The sequence below is a fragment of the Raphanus sativus genome, chromosome 7 (genome assembly GCF_000801105.2).
Source record: "Raphanus sativus cultivar WK10039 chromosome 7, ASM80110v3, whole genome shotgun sequence".
NCBI lineage: Eukaryota > Viridiplantae > Streptophyta > Magnoliopsida > Brassicales > Brassicaceae > Raphanus > Raphanus sativus.
Genome location: NC_079517.1, coordinates 24,090,690 through 24,108,056, shown reverse-complemented (window position 1 = coordinate 24,108,056; position 17,367 = coordinate 24,090,690). Strand labels below are relative to the sequence as shown.

The following is a 17,367-nucleotide window of genomic DNA, read 5'->3' as shown; positions in this document are numbered from 1 at the left end:
TCTTTATATAATATATGAAACACACTATCTAATATTGGTTATAAATAGAGTTGTGTGCAGATTTGTTTGCAGGTATACGTTTAGTTATATAGTGTACGTAGTACTACAGTTAGAAAGTGTGAACTTTTCTAAGTACACGTTTTAGTAAATTTAGATCCGCACACGTTTATCCCATAAATAAAGCATATATATAGAAATAACACCTTTAGATTCAAGTGAATACAAATATTCAACAATCCATGTGTGTATACCTTGATAATAAAAGTTAACAAACTAATGCTAAGACCATATACGAACTCTTACTGCCAATACTCGAAGTCTGGATGACCGGTGGATGGCTTAAAGTCGCGTAGGAAAAGAGCAACCTCTTTTATCCAGAAGCAGCGGTTACGCATGTCTTCCGCCTTGCTATTCTCAATGTGGTAAAGTGCCCAATCTCAATCCAAAATAGGAGAACAAGGACAACTGTAAAACGTCGGGCCCATTGTTGATACAAAGACGTGCCTCTTTATACCGAAGTCCTCCTTATGATCGATATTCCATAACCCGTCGGAGTTTCTGACCACCTTCCCGATCTCAGCAATGGTTTCTCTTGTAAATCCACAGAAGTGGTCACCATCACCACCCCAAATCTTGGTTGTCATTGCATAGGTATACGAGGCTGGCTGGTAACCTGCATCTGCTGCTCTCTTTATCAAAGTGAGGCCCTCAACGTGACGATCTTGTATGTATAAGTACTCTACACCCTTGATGTAAAGAGTACTTGGGTTCCCCTCCTGATAGCATCTTTTCAATAGAGGAGGAATCATAAACCCCGGCATCCTCCAAGGGATACTCAACATATCCAAGGAAGCATAAACCTCGGCATCGTCTGTCAACGCACGCATAGACTTGCAAGTAGCGCGGAGTCTAAAAAGATCCTCGCAGCCGTTATGTGCCACGCGTTGCACCACTAAGCCCTGGAGATCTGTCGGGAGGTTCTCTATCGGGAATTCTGGCATTATCAGTCTATTTTTGATGATTCCGGTAGTAAGATGAAGGGATGTGGAGTATGTACCAAAATCTCTGTATTTATAAGGACCTAAACCGTTATGAAGCGACATTAACGAAGGGACGCCTACTTCGAATTGTTGTCTTCTCGATAAAGCAGAACGGTTTCCAATGCAATAGCTATTGTTGACGAAGGGTCGTCTACTTCGAATTGTAAACTTCAATCGTCTCAACTCTTGGCTCTATATATGCCACCCAATAGTACTTCAGTATGTCCATATTTCTTCCAATATTGCCAGAATTCTCGATACTAAGTCTCCCCACTGAGGTTCAAGCTTTAGTTGTGCAACGCGTGGCACACAACTCTTTTGGAGATCTTTATAGACTCCGCGCTACCTGCAAGTCAATGCACGCGTTGGCAGACGATCGTGGGGTGTATGCTACATTCGATTTCTTCAAGCATCCTTCAAATGTAAGGGTGAGCCGTAGATTGTTGGCAAGGTCCTTGAGGGAGGGAAATCGAAGTACTCTATACATCAAGGGAATAGACTTATTCTACATACACGAGAGTCACCAAGAGGGACTAGCGCTTATACAGAGCGCGGCTGATGCAGGATGCGAGAGAGCGTTGTATACCTACGCAATGACAAGGAAAATATACGATCAGGATGACGAATACTTGTCTCAATTTACAAGAGATTCACTTGCGGAGATAGGAATGGTGGTAAGAACCGCAGAAGTCAATTGGAATTGGGATCATTGGCCAGCGTTCCTAAAAATGAAGGAAGTGTTCATAGAAACATTCATTCCGTTGTTCTACAGTTGCCCTTGTTCTGCTATTAATCACCGGCGATGGACTCATTGGGATGTTGAGCACACCAAGGGTGAAGACATGTGTAACTCCTGCTTCATGATTAAAGAGGTTGCTCTTTTTCTACGCGACTTTAAGCCCTCCACCGGTTTTGCTTGCTTTTGTCATTGGGAAAATATATAACCGTCTTTGGTTTCTTGACATTTACTTCATAACATTGCCAAACCTCTTGATTTTTTGTGTTCTCCATCTCTGAACGTTTAATTTATTACATTGGCAAACATATAGTATAGTGGACTATTGTTAATATATAAATTTATGGAATATTGTTCATTTTTAAGTAATGGATTTTTAATGATTTTTTAATCCACTAAATCATGGACGCAATAACGCATGATTTGACAGTGTTAGGTTACAAATGTGGGTGGGACAATAACTTCAGTATTAACCTCACACGTTTTCTCTACTTCTCTATTAAAGTATGTATTATCGGTGTTATACCAATTTAATACAGACCAACCAAAAAACTCCATCCAGTTACTCAAATAGTATGGGACCTCGAGTACTCCCAAATCTTCCCGACGATATTGTGTGCAACATCATTGAGCGTGTCGGCTGGGAATCATTATACAATCTTGGTGCTTTTCTGCGGGCTAGAAAACGCGGTTACACACTCGCACACCAACCGTCAGTCTTGACCAAGTGCAATGTCAGAGAAATGGTAACCGCCGGTTACACATGTCAAATATGGAAAGGTGGTCAGTTGCGGGAGTTTCATCTCAAGTGCGTCAGTGCTGGCAACACACAGGCAATCTACTATGAAGGTATCCTTAACGCACCCAGCATAGGACTTGAGGAAAGTATTAAAATATTAGAACTAAATGTCCCAATGCATGGACTGTCAACCCTAGCTGTCGGCATATTCAATGTTTGTTTCGGCAAAGACAAGGAAGCCAGCAAAGTGTTTCAGCAGTTTGCAGCCTATCACCATGACCTTCAATCGGAATGGACTGTTGAAATGGGAGAAGACATAGAGTGGCTATTGAGAAAGGTTGGAGCGGAAGACCTGAACCAGTACAAATATGGGGAATCTTTCAAGTTTCCAGATGATGGATTAATCAAGAAACCAAAGTGCATTTATGGCCATGATTACACAGAAATCTTTCAAGGTTCTTGCAAAAACTGCAGGTTATTTTGGATTTGCTGCCAGAATTCTCAAATACTTTAAATATTATTTATGGAATATATGTCAGTATTTCTCCTATGTCATTTCAATAGTATCATTTGTCAGTATTGTGATTTATGTTGTTTCCTCGACCTCACTTCCTCTCATTTGCCAAAATATTTATCCGAAATATTTACTGACAAACTATAATCAAAATATTGTGCAGCGGTTTTACGGCGGTGTATGCTTGTAAAAATACAATACTTAACTTACACAATATGTAATTCTACCACATTTAGTATCCACTTATGATTTTAAATTGAGTTGGTGTGCACCATTTGTTTGTACTGACGAACTATGATCTAAATATTAACTTGGTGTGCAGAAAATACAATACTTAACTTACAGAATATGTAATACTACCACATTCAGTATCCACTTATGATTTTAAATTGAGTTAGTGTGCACCATTTGTTTGTAGGAATACGATTTCGTTATAAAGTGTACGTACTTTTTCCGTCACGAAGTTTGATTTCGAATTGTACACCTTGTGTTGGTTCTACCTCTGGTTCTTAGACGATATCAACCGAAATTGTCTGAATTTAAATTACTAATTCGAAGGTTATGACTCATATGTTGTCACCAACACTACAAATGTTCTACACGGTTACAACAGATGGCGAGATACCAAAATACACACTTGGAGGAAAAATCAGAGCTTCAGAAACCCGTTTATGATATCTTCTTCGATTCCATTATAGTATTCTTTTTCCCCAATTCACTTTCGAGCTGCGAGATGATCTTCTTCAATTCCATTATAGTATTCTTTTTCTGCCAAATTTTGTTTCTAGCTTCAATCAAATATTGCTTTTGCCATCCGAAAGGTTCTCCCTCATCGATCCACTTAAAAAACCCACAATCAAGTGGAGTCTAAAACAAAAACGATATGAATACCATTCCACAAAATAACACAACAATACATACAATATACACAAATTAGCTTCTACCTGCCAGCGTACACACCCGTAGAACCTTCGACCCGGATTTTTGTATGTCCAAGCTTGAGCACACTTCGCCGACAGCCCACAGTGACAAAGCAAAATGGTTTCATTAGCCTTTCCCTTTCCCTTTCCCTTTCCCTTTATCTTATAGCGCCCTCTACCACCAAATTCCATCTCTCTTTGTTTCTTTCTCTCTTTCTCTCTCCACTTTTAACAAAAATGAACCCAATCAGCCCTGAAATCGAATTGGGGAAAAGAATGAGGTTTAAAACCTGGGTCGGGTCGGGTTTTTGGTTTGGATCGGGTCGGTTATTTCAAATTTGAAATTACTCAAATTCAAAATTTGAATTAAAGTGCACAGTGACCATAAATGAGTGTTAATCAGTTTGTTGGTGACACCTACGCTCACAAATTTTAAATACCTACCCTCTCTTGTTTCTCCATCTTCGACCTAATTCCATCTCTGTTTCTCTCTTTCTCTGCTCTATCAAACTTCTCTCAAAATGTCGGATCCCAGCTACAGAGACTCGGATGGTACCTCGTATATGGAGATAACGACTCTGACTTTGGGATTCCGGAACGTTGTCCATGCGGAAGCCAGATAATCATTCAGATCTCTACAGAAGCGGAACCCATTCCGAAGAAATACTTTGTATGCAAAGATTTCAACGTAAGTTGTGATCTCCCATGTAATTTTTGGCTTTGGTTGCAAAGACTTCAAGGTAACTTTTAATACTATTTCCAGAATGACGGGTTTCACAGAAAGAAAGAATGGACCGAGGCTATTGAAGACGTAACCTGATGTTTGAAGGCAACAGTAGGCGACAACGAATCCAGGATGCGTAGCTTAGGTGGCCTTGAATATCGGGTTGATGGAATCGACAAAGCTTCCCAGAAAAACGACGGCGAGATTGCACACCTTGGTTATCAGATCGACGAAATCGACAAAGCCTCAAAGAAAAATGCAGATGAGATTGCTCAACTCAATGCAATAATTGAGAAACTTTAAAATATAATCATGTTGCATTTCTTGTGTATGCAAAATTCCGGCACACCAAACTATCAATAAAATATTTATATGGTGCGCAGCTTTCTACGTTTTTAGTTTATATAATACTATCAAACATCACATTACCAAGAGACAGTATAATACTACCCCAAACATTACCCTATCTACCAAATAGGGGAAAAACACTTGGTGTGCAACACTTTAACTAAGGTTTACGGGAAGACAAATAAGAAAAACACTTGGTGTGCAAAGTAGAAGATGATAACATGAGATACTCATCTGTTGTGGGCAAGAACCCAAACTGGCCGGATGGTTGATCTAAAGAGAGAGAGTGGGCGGCTGGATGGTATGGAAAGGATGGTGCTGGTTTTGTTCCTGAAACAAAGAGAGATTTTTATAAGTTTTCTTATGGGTTTAAAAATGAAGAACAGAAAGTAAACTAATAAGAAAACTAAGAACAGAAGCAAATATGATTTTTATGGGATTTTCAGATGCAGAATAAATGATATGCAAACAGAATTGAAATGAAATAAAAATCAAGAACAAGGATAGAGAGATGGAGGATGGATTGCTGGACTGAAGTCTCTCTCAACAAGAACAGTGGATGGAGATGGATAGATGTGGGATTTGCTTGCTGGACTGAAGTCTCTCTCAAGGCAAATCAATGGATGAGGATGGAGTGTAGATCGCCACAAACTTGATGGAAGAAAGCTTGATAAGATCTTGAAATGCTCTCTGGCTGCTTCTCACAAACTAGAAAGACTTAAGGGTTTTTGTTTTGCTAAAGAAATTTCATAAAAGATTAAGTGCCCAAAATCGGCCAGACATAAGAGTTATATAGGGAACTCCCTAATGGACTCAAAAACATAAAAAGGCTTAAGCAAGAAATAAAATAAAACAAGGCCAACAATTGCCCAAGTATTTGAACCGAAATTAAATTAAAAAAAAAGAAGGTAAACCGGCTCGGTAGAGATTGCCTTGACCAGAGCTAATAACATGCTTGCATGCTGCCTCATTAAAACCTTACCAAGAAAAACCCAATTGGGACAAAAACTTGGTGAGGAAAAAGAGTACAGCACATGTTACTCACTCTGATGGCTGGCTGAATCTCTTAACCGGAAATAGGCTGGTTGGATGGATTGAGAGTTGATTCTGAACCGAGATTGAATGTGGAGAGGATGAGGCCGGTTCGGTTATGGACGATGGAAGAGAACTGAATTGGACCGGGCTGATCTTGAACTTCTATGGAGCCGGTTGGGTCTTCAATCTTCAAACCAGACATCTCTTGAATCAATAGCTGTTTGAGACCTTGATCAATCAGTTCTTGAACCGCCTTGGTGAACCCATTCCTTAACCTTGCTGAACCTGATCTTGTAGTCGGACCCTTATGCAATTGGGGAACCTCAGCTTGAGTGACCACAACATCCCCTCCCCCTTGAGTAGGTTCTGTCCTCAGAACTTCTTCTTCATCTTCAAGATAAGGGGCTAAATCAGCAACATTGAACGTTGGGGAAACCTTGAACTCTCCTGGCAGCTCTAGCTTGTAAGCATTATCGTTGATCTTCTCCAACACTCGGAAAGGACCATCTCCCCTAGGCGCCAGCTTGGACTTCCTTTCTGCAGGGAACCGTTCTGGTCGCATGTGAAGCCATACCCAATCACCCGGCTTGAAAAGAACCTCCTTGCGATTTTTGTTGAGCTTGACCCGGTTCCTCTCAGCCTTAGTCTCAAGTGTCTTCTGAACCTTCTGGTGCATGCTCTTGACGAATTCAGCCCTGTCCACACCACTTTGACTAACTTGCATGTCCGGTGGCAATGGCTTGAAGTCCAACGGAATCTCTGGGTTAAAGCCATAGACAACCTCAAAAGGGGATTGGTTAGTAATAGAATGCTTGGCATGGTTATAAGAAAATTCAATAAAAGGCAAGCAACTTAACCAATTCCTCAAATTCTTACCCACCGTAGCTCTCAACAGTTGAGAGAGAGTACGGTTTACTACCTCGGTTTGACCATCTGTTTGTGGGTGGCAAGTGGTGGAGAAAAGAAGTTTAGTACCAAGTTTCTTCCACAGTGTCCGCCAGAAATGGCTAAGGAACTTGGTGTCACGGTCGGACACAATGGTTATGGGCACTCCATGTAAGCGTACCACTTCCTTGAAGAACAAGTTGGCGGTTTGGCTAGCATCATTGGACTTGTCACAAGGTATGAAGTGTGCCATCTTGGAGAACCTGTCTACAACAACAAAAATGGAATCTTTGTTTTCTATCTTGGGCAAGCCCAGAACAAAGTCCATAGAGATGTCCACCCATGGTGTGTTAGGAATAGGTAAAGGCATATGTAAACCATAAGGGTGCGATCGAGACTTAGTCTTTATGCAGACAGTGCATTTGGCGCAAAGGCTCTCGACATAGCGTCTCATTCTCGGCCAGTAGAAGTGTTCAGTGAGAACATCTAGGGTCTTGGTCTGGCCAAAGTGACCCATCATGCCGCCACTATGTGCTTCCCGGGTTAGTAAATCTCGCATGGTTCCTTGAGGAATGCAAAGCCTCTTTTCCTTGAATAGGAACCCATCATGCTGGTAGAATGGACCTACAACACCTCTGGTGGTACTAGCATAGAGTTCTGAAAAATCAGGGTCAGTAGCATAAGCAAGTTTAATATGTTCAAAACCCAAAATCTTAGCCTCCATGGTAGTGATGAGAGTGTGGCGTCTAGAGAGGGCGTCGGCCACTACGTTGTCCTTTCCCTTCTTGTACTTGATGACATAGGGAAATGTCTCCATTCTAACCACCTAGCATGCCTCTTCTTGAGTGTGGTTTGGCCTCTCAAGTGTTTAAGGGTCTCATGATCTGTATGAATAACAAACTCCTTGGACAAAAGATAATGTTGCCAAGTTTCGAGAGACCTCAAGAGAGCATAGAGCTATTTGTCATAGGTAGGATAGTTGAGGGCAGCTCCACTCAATTTCTCACTGAAGAAAGCCACAGGTCGGCCACCTTGAGTAAGCACAGCTCCTATGCCCATACCTGATGCATCACACTCAATCTCAAAAGTTTTATCGAAGTTAGGCAGAGTAAGGACTGGTGCATGAGTCGAACTATATTTAAGTTGATTAAAAGACTCTTCTTGGGAAGGTTCCCAAGTAAAGGATACATTCTTCTTGATCACAGATGTCATGGGAGCAGCAATGGTACTGAAATCCCTGACAAACCGTCGATAAAAACTGGCCAGACCATGGAAACTGCGGACATGTCCAATTGTGGTCGGGGTGGGCAATCTTGTATCGCCTTGATCTTCTCCTCATCGACCTTCAGTCCCTGTGAACTCACAACAAAGCCTAAGAACACTAACTGGTCAGTACAAAATACACACTTCTTGAGATTGGCATAAAGCCCTTCTTGCCTCAAAGCCTTTAGCACCTGTTCTAAATGGTCAAGGTGGTCCGATAAGCACTGACTGTAAATCAAGATATCATCAAAATAAACAACCACAAACTTACTGATTAAAGGCCTTAGAACCTCGTTCATAAGCCTCATGAAAGTGCTAGGGGCGTTGGTAAGGCCAAATGGCATCACAAGCCACTCATACAAACCTTGTTTCGTTTTGAAGGCGGTTTTCCACTCATCACCTTCTTTCATTCGAACTTGGTGGTATCCACTCCTAAGGTCAATCTTAGAAAACACAGTAGAACCACTTAGTTCATCCAACATATCATCAAGTCTAGGAATAGGGTACCGATATTTGATGGTTATGTTGTTGATGGCTCAGCAGTCCACACACATGCGCCATGTGCCATCTTTCTTTGGCACTAGCAGGACCGGAACCGCGCATGGGCTGAGACTCTCACGAATGTAGCCCTTGTCCATAAGGTCTTGGACCTGCCTCTCCAACTCCTTGGCCTCCTCGGGATTAACTCGGTACGCAGCTCGGTTTGGTAAGGGCGCGCCTGGCACAAAGTCAATCTGATGTTCTATTCCGCGGATGGGGGGCAGTCCGGCTGGTATCTCTTCAGGGAAGACGTCCTTGTACTGGTCCATAAGGAATGGTACCTCAGCTGGTACGTCTTGGACCTCAAAACCTGCAAAACAACCTTCCTTAAAGATCATTAGTAGCACCTGCGTCTCTTGATGTAAAGATTTAAGCACTTGACCATAAGTAATATAAAGGTTAGTCTTACTTACCTTGCTGGACTGGTCCATTGCCTTTTACATATCATGAACATCTTGTGGACTAAGTGGTGCTAGGCTATGCTTCTTGTTGTTGTGGTTGAAGCTGTAGATGTTGGTCCGGCCATGATGGATGGTCTCTTTGTCAAACTGCCACGGCCTCCCTAAGAGAATATGTCCGGCTTGCATGGGGACTACATCACACTTCACCTGGTCGTGGTACTTACCAATACTAAAAGGCACAACAACTTGTTCGGCTATTTTAAGCTCGGTCTCATCATTAAGCCACTTTAGCCTGTATGGCCTAGGATGGGGCGTCTTGACCAAACCTAGCTTATCAACAAGATACTTGCTAGCCACATTAGTACAAGAACCACCATCAATGATTAGGCTACATACCTTTTGTTCCACAGTACATCTTGTGTGAAAGATGTTTTCTCTTTGGATGGTTTCAGGATCAAAAAGGGCACTGAGGGATCGTCTGGTCACAAGCAACTCTCCAGTGTCAGCATAGTCTACAATCTCGTCACCAGATTCAACCATGTCCAACTCGGCCTCGTCCTGCGACTCGTACTCACCATCGGTCTTAAGGACCATCACACGCTTGTTTGGGCAGTCCCTAGCGTAATGTCCCTTTCCCTGACACTTAAAACAAGTAATATCACGGGTTCTCTGATTTTGAACTTGACCCTTACCTTGGTCAGATGAACCGGCTTTAGTTGTGTCAGCTTGGTTCTTCTTGAACCGGTTCTCCACTTCTATGGATTTTTTCCTTTCAGCACCTTTGGAACCTGGTTGAGACCACGCAGGTTTGCTTCGGCTAGTGGCCGCATTCTTCCTCTTGATATGGTTCTCAGCCTGGACGGCATAGTGCAAGAGGTCGTTGAAGTCTTCATACGGCTGGCGTTCCACCTTCCGTGCAATCCGATCGTTCAGCCCCTCCAAGAACTGAGACATCATGGACGCCTCAGACTCATCCACTTCCAAACGGTTCCTTAGGGCCTCAAACTCTTCAAAGTACTCCTCCACGGACTTAGTTCCCTGAGACAACTTACGAAAACGTTTTAGTAAATCTCTAGGATAATGTGATGGAATGTACCTCGCTCGGAGTTTGGTTCGCATCTCAATCCAATTTTGAGCTCTCCATACTGGACCGGACTTAGCAACATCTCGATCCCACCAAGATAAAGCATTATCAGTAAGCTGGGCTGCAGCTAGAGCTATCTTCTTTGCCTCGGAGTACTTGTAGTACTCAAAGATATATTCCATGCGTTTCTCCCATGTGATGTAAGCGTCCGGATCGACCTTTCCCGCGAACGTTGGTGGCTTCAGTTTGATGTCCTTGCCTCTTTGGAAGGCCGCATCATCGTTCCGGTCTCGATCTCTCCTCCGGTCCTGGCTTTCGTCCCGCCTTTGGTAAGGGCTTACATCTCGACCACGTCTCCCACCTCGAGCGGCTTGGTTAGCACCTCCACGATCTGGTGGCTCCTCCTCAGACTCATCTTCTTCCGACTCGGACTGCGGCTGGTTTAGGTAGGGGCCAAACCTTCTTGCGGCTGGATGGCCATTGGGTTGGTTCTGGTTTCCCTGACCCATGAGATTCATTTGAGCAGTCAAGGCGTTAAGGGTTTCAACGAGCTGAGCTTGGCCGGCCTGCAAGGCTTGGAGCTGGGCGTTGATCTCAGCTGCACCATTTAAGTCTCCCATATCTCCTGAAGAGTAAGAAAAAAAGGAGATCAAGTGCAAAGGGAAATGGAAAAGAAAGAAGAAGGAAAGAGAGAAGGACTTAAGAAAAAAAAAAAGAAAGATCAAACTTCAAATGCAAAATGAAAATCAAATAAATGCAAATGATGAAAGATTTTTTTTTGACTTTTGAAAATTAAATTCGAAATTTAAAAGAAATGAAAGTTGAATTTTTTTTATTTTTTTTTTAAGTTTGAAAGAAAGAATTAAATTTGACAAAGTTTAAAAATGGAAAAAAGATTGAGAAACTAAATGCAAATCAAAAATAAAAGATGATTGAAATCTTTTTTTTTTTCAAATGATGATTGATGATCTAAAATGAATGCAAGCAATAAGATTAAATGAGATGCCAATCAGAAATGAATGCAAACTAATTAATCTATATGATTTTATGCAATTGCAAACAAAATTAATGCAAATAATCAAATCAACCTCCAAAAATGGAAGGTAAAAATCGACCAAGAGCACAAACAGGTTGCAAGACAAAAATGATTGAACAAAAAGATCTAACAAAATGCAGCAAGAACTAAGATGAACAAAGCAAGAACACCAAGAACACAATGCAACAATTTTTTTTGACTTTTTGATGCAATAAAAATTATGATGACAATAACAGAATGATGAACAAGTAAAAGAGGGTAGAAACACCCAAAACTTTCAGGAGCCTTAAGCTCTGATACCAAAATGTTGTGGGCAAGAACCCAAACTGGCCGGATGGTTGATCTAGAGAGAGAGAGTGGGCGGCTGGATGGTATGGAAAGGATGGTGCTGGTTTTGTTCCTGAAACAAAGAGAGATTTTTATAAGTTTTCTTATGGGTTTAAAAATGAAGAACAGAAAGTAAACTAATAAGAAAACTAAGAACAGAAGCAAATATGATTTTTATGGGATTTTCAGATGCAGAATAAATGATATGCAAACAGAAACGAAATGAAATAAAAATCAAGAACAAGGATAGAGAGATGGAGGATGGATTCAAGTTGCTGGACTGAAGTCTCTCTCAACAAGAACAGTGGATGGAGATGGATAGATGTGGGATTTGCTTGCTTGACTGAAGTCTCTCTCAAGGCAAATCAATGGATGAGGATGGAGTGTAGATCACCACAAACTTGATGGAAGAAAGCTTGATAAGATCTTGAAATGCTCTCTGGCTGCTTCTCACAAACTAGAAAGACTTAACGGTTTTTGTTTTGCTTCAACAAAGAAATTTCATAAAAGACTAAGTGCCCAAAATCGGCCAGACATAAGAGTTATATAGGGAACTCCCTAATGGGCTCAAAAACATAAAAAGGCTTAAGCAAGAAATAAAATAAAACAAGGCCAACAATTGCCCAAGTCTTTGAACCGAAATTAAATTAAAAAAAAAAGGTAAACCGGCTCGGTAGAGATTGCCTTGACCAGGGCTAATAACATGCTTGCATGCTGCCTCATTAAAACCTTACCAAGAAAAACCCAATTGGGACAAAAACTTGGTGAGGAAAAAGAGTACAGCACATGTTACTCACTCTGATGGCTGGCTGAATCTCTTAACCGGAAATAGGCTGGTTGGATGGATTGAGAGTTGATTCTGAACCGAGATTGAATGTGGAGAGGATGAGGCCGGTTCGGTTATGGACGATGGAAGAGAACTGAATTGGACCGGGCTGATCTTGAACTTCTATGGAGCCGGTTGGGTCTTCAATCTTCAAACCAGACATCTCTTGAATCAATAGCTGTTTGAGACCTTGATCAATCAGTTCTTGAACCGCCTTGGTGAACCCATTCCTTAACATTGCTGAACCTGATCTTGTAGTCGGACCCTTATGCAATTGGGGAACCTCAGCTTGAGTGACCACAACATCATCCAACATCCACTTTTCCTCAAGCTTAAACCAATCAGGAACTTTGACATTCACATCACCAAGCATTCCTTCTGCTTCCATGTGCTCTAACTTCAGTTTCTCCAACTCAGTCATGAAGTCAAACTTTCCATCAGCCTTGATAATCTCGTCAAGCAACTCAATCTGGGCAGCAATGACATTTGCTTTGCTAGATGCCTCGTTCCATTCATTTTCAGAAAGCTTGTGTTTGTTGGACAAACGAAGTAGAGCCCGGTAGTGCTCAGCGGTTTCCTCCTTTCCTTTGGAGTAACCTTCACCAGCATCTGATCCGTAAACCGCCTCTATAGGACGCTTCATCATCTTTTTTGAGCCTTCCATTCAAACTTGGTGCTGCAACAATTGAGAAACTAGGATGTTAAATTGAAACCATGATGATATGATACAACTGATATAGAGAAAAGTCGAAACTTATATTGAATAGAAAATGACAAAAATTGAGAACTAACTTATATTGCAAAATGATGAAACGGAACTATGAAGTGAATAAGAGATCAGATACCGTCCCTTGTATTTATAGGAAAAAAGGGATGCTTTGATTACCATGACGTCGTTTGGAAAAAAAACTTTCAATTATTGAAGCAGTTAAAAATAAACTCTTCGGTAACTGCGATGACATCATGTCGTTTGGAAAAAAAAATAAAAATATAAACACTTCTACAAGGCTTCGAACCTGAGATGACTGGGAGGAAACGGGGAATAAGGTGTACCAATAGGCTAAGTTTTTTCACTCTTTAGGTGATGTAAGTAAATGTATATATTTCTTATATTTTTATTCAACTGCCAAAATAAAATTCCGCTTCCCAAACAAAATTCTGATTACTGTGGGAACCGAAATTCGCACCGTCAATATTTCGTATAAATAAGAAAACTAGGAAAACCCTAATTTCCCTGAGGTCCCGTATTTCTGAGAAACAACACGTCAAGCAATCAGAACACAATGATAAACGAGAAATAAAATAAAAATCATAAAAAGAGAGCAAAAATGATTTTATTCCGAATCTGCGTATGAGCGTAACAACAACAAGGTAACGTGCTTCGGCTACGAGAGCTGTCGGCGAGATCCCTAGTTCTAATACCCGAAGGTGGCTAAACCTAATTGAGTCGCAGCTCGAATAACAAAAAAGGAAAGTTGCCTAAATGCTCTAAGTGCTAAGTTTGCTCTGAAAGATCTCTCTCCCCATATGCCTCTCGCCTTGAACTCCTTATATACTCCCTCCAAGGTCGGTATACGCTTCCCCCTTTTGCCCTTAAGCCGTCATAGTCAAAAAATGGGAATATTTCATTTTTTCCGATCTTCATGATTATCTGCGGAAAGTTTCCATTTATCCGCGGAAACTGATGCTTATCCTCCAAGCATAAGGTTTATGGGTTTTAAGAAATCGTAAGTGGGCTTCGAATCAATTTTAGGACCCTTTGGACCGTCTTTTTGATTTGAGACGTTTTTTACGATTTCTCCGATAAAGTTAAGTTTCTGCGGGTTTTATCGTAAACCAAATGGACGATTCCATTTGATCGAGAGATCAAGAAATGTGTTAGTCGTGGCTTGCGGAGAATTGCTATACGGATAGTCGAGAATGCATAGTTTTACGTCGTATCGTCATTTCGGAAGACTTCGGACGTTTCAAAAAACGATCGATGTTTGAATGCTCGATCGCTATAGCGACCAAGCCTTGCTCGTGGCTCGGTCGCTATAGCGACCGAGCGTGGTTTCGTGATCCGATCGCTATAGCAACCGAGCTCTTATTCGGGCGATCGGGTTTGTGCCGTCAACTGAACTCCATTGTCCAAGCGTTTGAAACCATTGCGAGACTACGATGCTCTTAGGATGCTTGTTTGCGGATGTTTGGACCTTTGATAACATCGTACCGCTGATTTAAAAAATCGTTACTTTCTTAAATCGTTGATTAAGAAATCGTTGATTTCCTAAGTCGTTGATTAAGAAATCGTTAATTTCTTAAGTCGTTGATTAAGAAATCGTCGATTTCTTAAGTCGTTGATTAAGAAATCGTTGCTTTAAGAAATCGTTGATTTCTTAAATCGTTGATTAAGAAATCGTTGTCTTATAATAAGATTTTTCCGCAAGTTTTTCATATAAGTTTTCTTTTCTCGAAAACGTAGAAATTCTTAAGTAAATAATTTTTAACGGAAATTTGGATGCCAACTTTGCCTTGTCCGATTTCGACCCCAACAATTACCAAGGTACCGTATAATACTTTCAAACATTACCCTATCTACCATACATTAGAAAAACACTAGGTGTGCAACACTTTAACTAAGGTGTACGAGCAGACCAATATGATAATTACGTTTCACTTTATACATTACACTATCTACCAATGTTAATAAATTGATTTTTACGTAAAACTATCAAACCGGTGTGCAACTTAGTAAAACTTTATCTTTTACATAAAGGTGTGCAACGGTGATTATCTTTTAAACCAACAAACAAACATAAAGACCATAAATGAACAAAGTACGGTTCGGTTCACACAACAATAGTACCACCTTGTAGTTTACTCATTTGCCACTTTAGCATCACCCACAAATTCTTCATAGCAGTCCATTGCATACTGCTCTCGAAATTTGTCGACTTCTTTGTCGGTGATTGATATACCATGGATTTCACCCATTTTTTACCATGGGATAGTAGTATTTTATTATATAACTAATGTGTTTTCTAGCATGTTAGGTATGTTTTCAGGTTCAGGAGCGTTTCGTGATAAAGTGATGTTTTTGGAGCATTTTGGAGTACAAGAGATAATACACCCGAGTTGACCATTCAAGACCAAGTCGGAAGTCAACATTGTGATAAGAATCGATCGATACTCATCCAGAGTTGTCGTTCGATGTAGCAGAGAAGATCCGCGTACTAGACGATTATAATCGATCGATACACATCTAGTGTTGTCGATCGATATCGAGGACGAAATGGTTTAGCCGACTACTTCACCAAGACTTCACCAAATTACGAGATTGCCCCTGACGAGTTTTTAACCTAATGAAAATGCTTAAATATTCCTGCTAAGTGTTTTTTACGGCAAGCAAGCTTTGACAAGTCTAAGCAACAAGTCTTGAGAAGCAAAGCAGAGAGTGTGAGAGAAAGACTAGAGTTTTATATGTTTTGAGAGATTGGAGAGATCATTGAGAAATTTGTGAACTCCATTTGTTTTCTATTCCCTATCTATGCAATTCTTTTATCTATCTTATATTATGAATTGCTTAGCTACGTCTGAGTAGTCTACTTGTTAGATCTAGGGTTTAAATAGGTTTGTGGGATTAGCCCCAAACTATAATTGCTAAGTTGTGATATTCATCAAATAGATTGCACCCTAAGCTTGTTCTAGAGTAGCTAACTAGAGCATAGATCACTAGGATCTTTGAGATCTTGAATTATCTGTTTGAACTAGTTGTCTCCTTGGAGAAGAGCTAACCGCCCTCCTTGAGACCTAGTGTTCATTATCGGCTCGCGCCTAGGCATATCTAGAAGCCGTAGATCGATATCCCGACAGGTGAATCGATCGGCGCTGCGAAAGGTGCATCGCTCGATATCTCCAAAGGATATCGATCGACTCTTTTTCTGGTCAACATACGACAGTTGAGGCCAGAGATCTAGATTATTTAAGCGGCTGAGTTCTTTAGTATCATGCAAGCAACTTGTTAGGCATTTATAGATATTATAATCTCCATTCCTGAATAAAAGCCCTAAGTCTAGCACTCTTCATTATCATTTAAACAACCATCATATTGTTAGTTAGAGCAACTACTTTGCTCATTTTATAATTGTCATTTACATTTCATCATTAAAACCAACTTCACCTAGGATTGATTAATTGATTAGATTTAATTGGTTCCCTAGCTCCTCGTGATTCGATCCCTAAGTACTACAGCTGAACCTCTTATTTGAGAGAGTAAGCTCTATAGGGTAATTTGAGCAGTATCAAATAGTTAACTGTCCAATCTGAAGAAATCGATACATATTTTCCGTGAGGTTAACCTCCCTGTTGTCCTTCTTCTTCTTAAGCAAAAGTTTATCTGCTTTGGTTATCTTCTGTTGGACAAACTCCTGTTGATTGACCATATTATTGTGCCGGTCAATTTCCGGCAAGTTACGAAAAGTAGTAATCACTTGGTTCATACCCTCAACGGAGGGCCACACCTCAGGGGTAGGATCGTATGGACTGTAAATGATAGCCCCGGCATTAATCCCACATAAAGTGAATATCTCATGCGCTTTTTTGAGCAAGCCCCTCTTCCTTTTTTTGTAGGTTGTTTTTCTCGAGGAGTTATTGTTGATGAAAGCAAGTTTCACCTTCCTTCTCGTCATGGTGTTTGTTGTGTTTATTACTTTGTGTAGTGTGCTCTGTGTTTTGAGTTCAGGGATGTGTGTGTGTCTTATATAGTGATGGAGGGCTATGAAAAATTTATCTTTTTAAGTAGGGAATATATATATAGATTTATGAAGTAAAAAAAAAAAGAAAGAATAATCACCTGCCAATAAAGATGTGTTAATATTTTTGTGGACTATTGAGTTAAATTATCTATATATGACTGAATAGTCGACAAATATATTAATCACATTTTTATCGGCCGGTAATATTATTGA

At 40.7% G+C, this 17,367-nt stretch overlaps 1 protein-coding gene across 1 annotated transcript in view; it reads right to left on the bottom strand.

Moving 5' to 3' along the window:
• Positions 1-17,088, bottom strand: part of LOC130498112 (agamous-like MADS-box protein AGL80) — a 27,638-nt gene extending 10,550 nt beyond the window's left edge. The window contains exons 1-3 of the mRNA XM_056991475.1: positions 16,739-17,088; positions 14,954-14,991; positions 3,951-3,966 (exon numbers count right to left, since the gene is read on the bottom strand). Coding sequence (XP_056847455.1) covers positions 3,951-3,966; positions 14,954-14,991; positions 16,739-17,088 — 404 coding nt within the window. The remainder of the gene's footprint in view (positions 1-3,950; positions 3,967-14,953; positions 14,992-16,738) is intronic.
• Between the last annotated feature and the right edge of the window lie 279 nt (positions 17,089-17,367).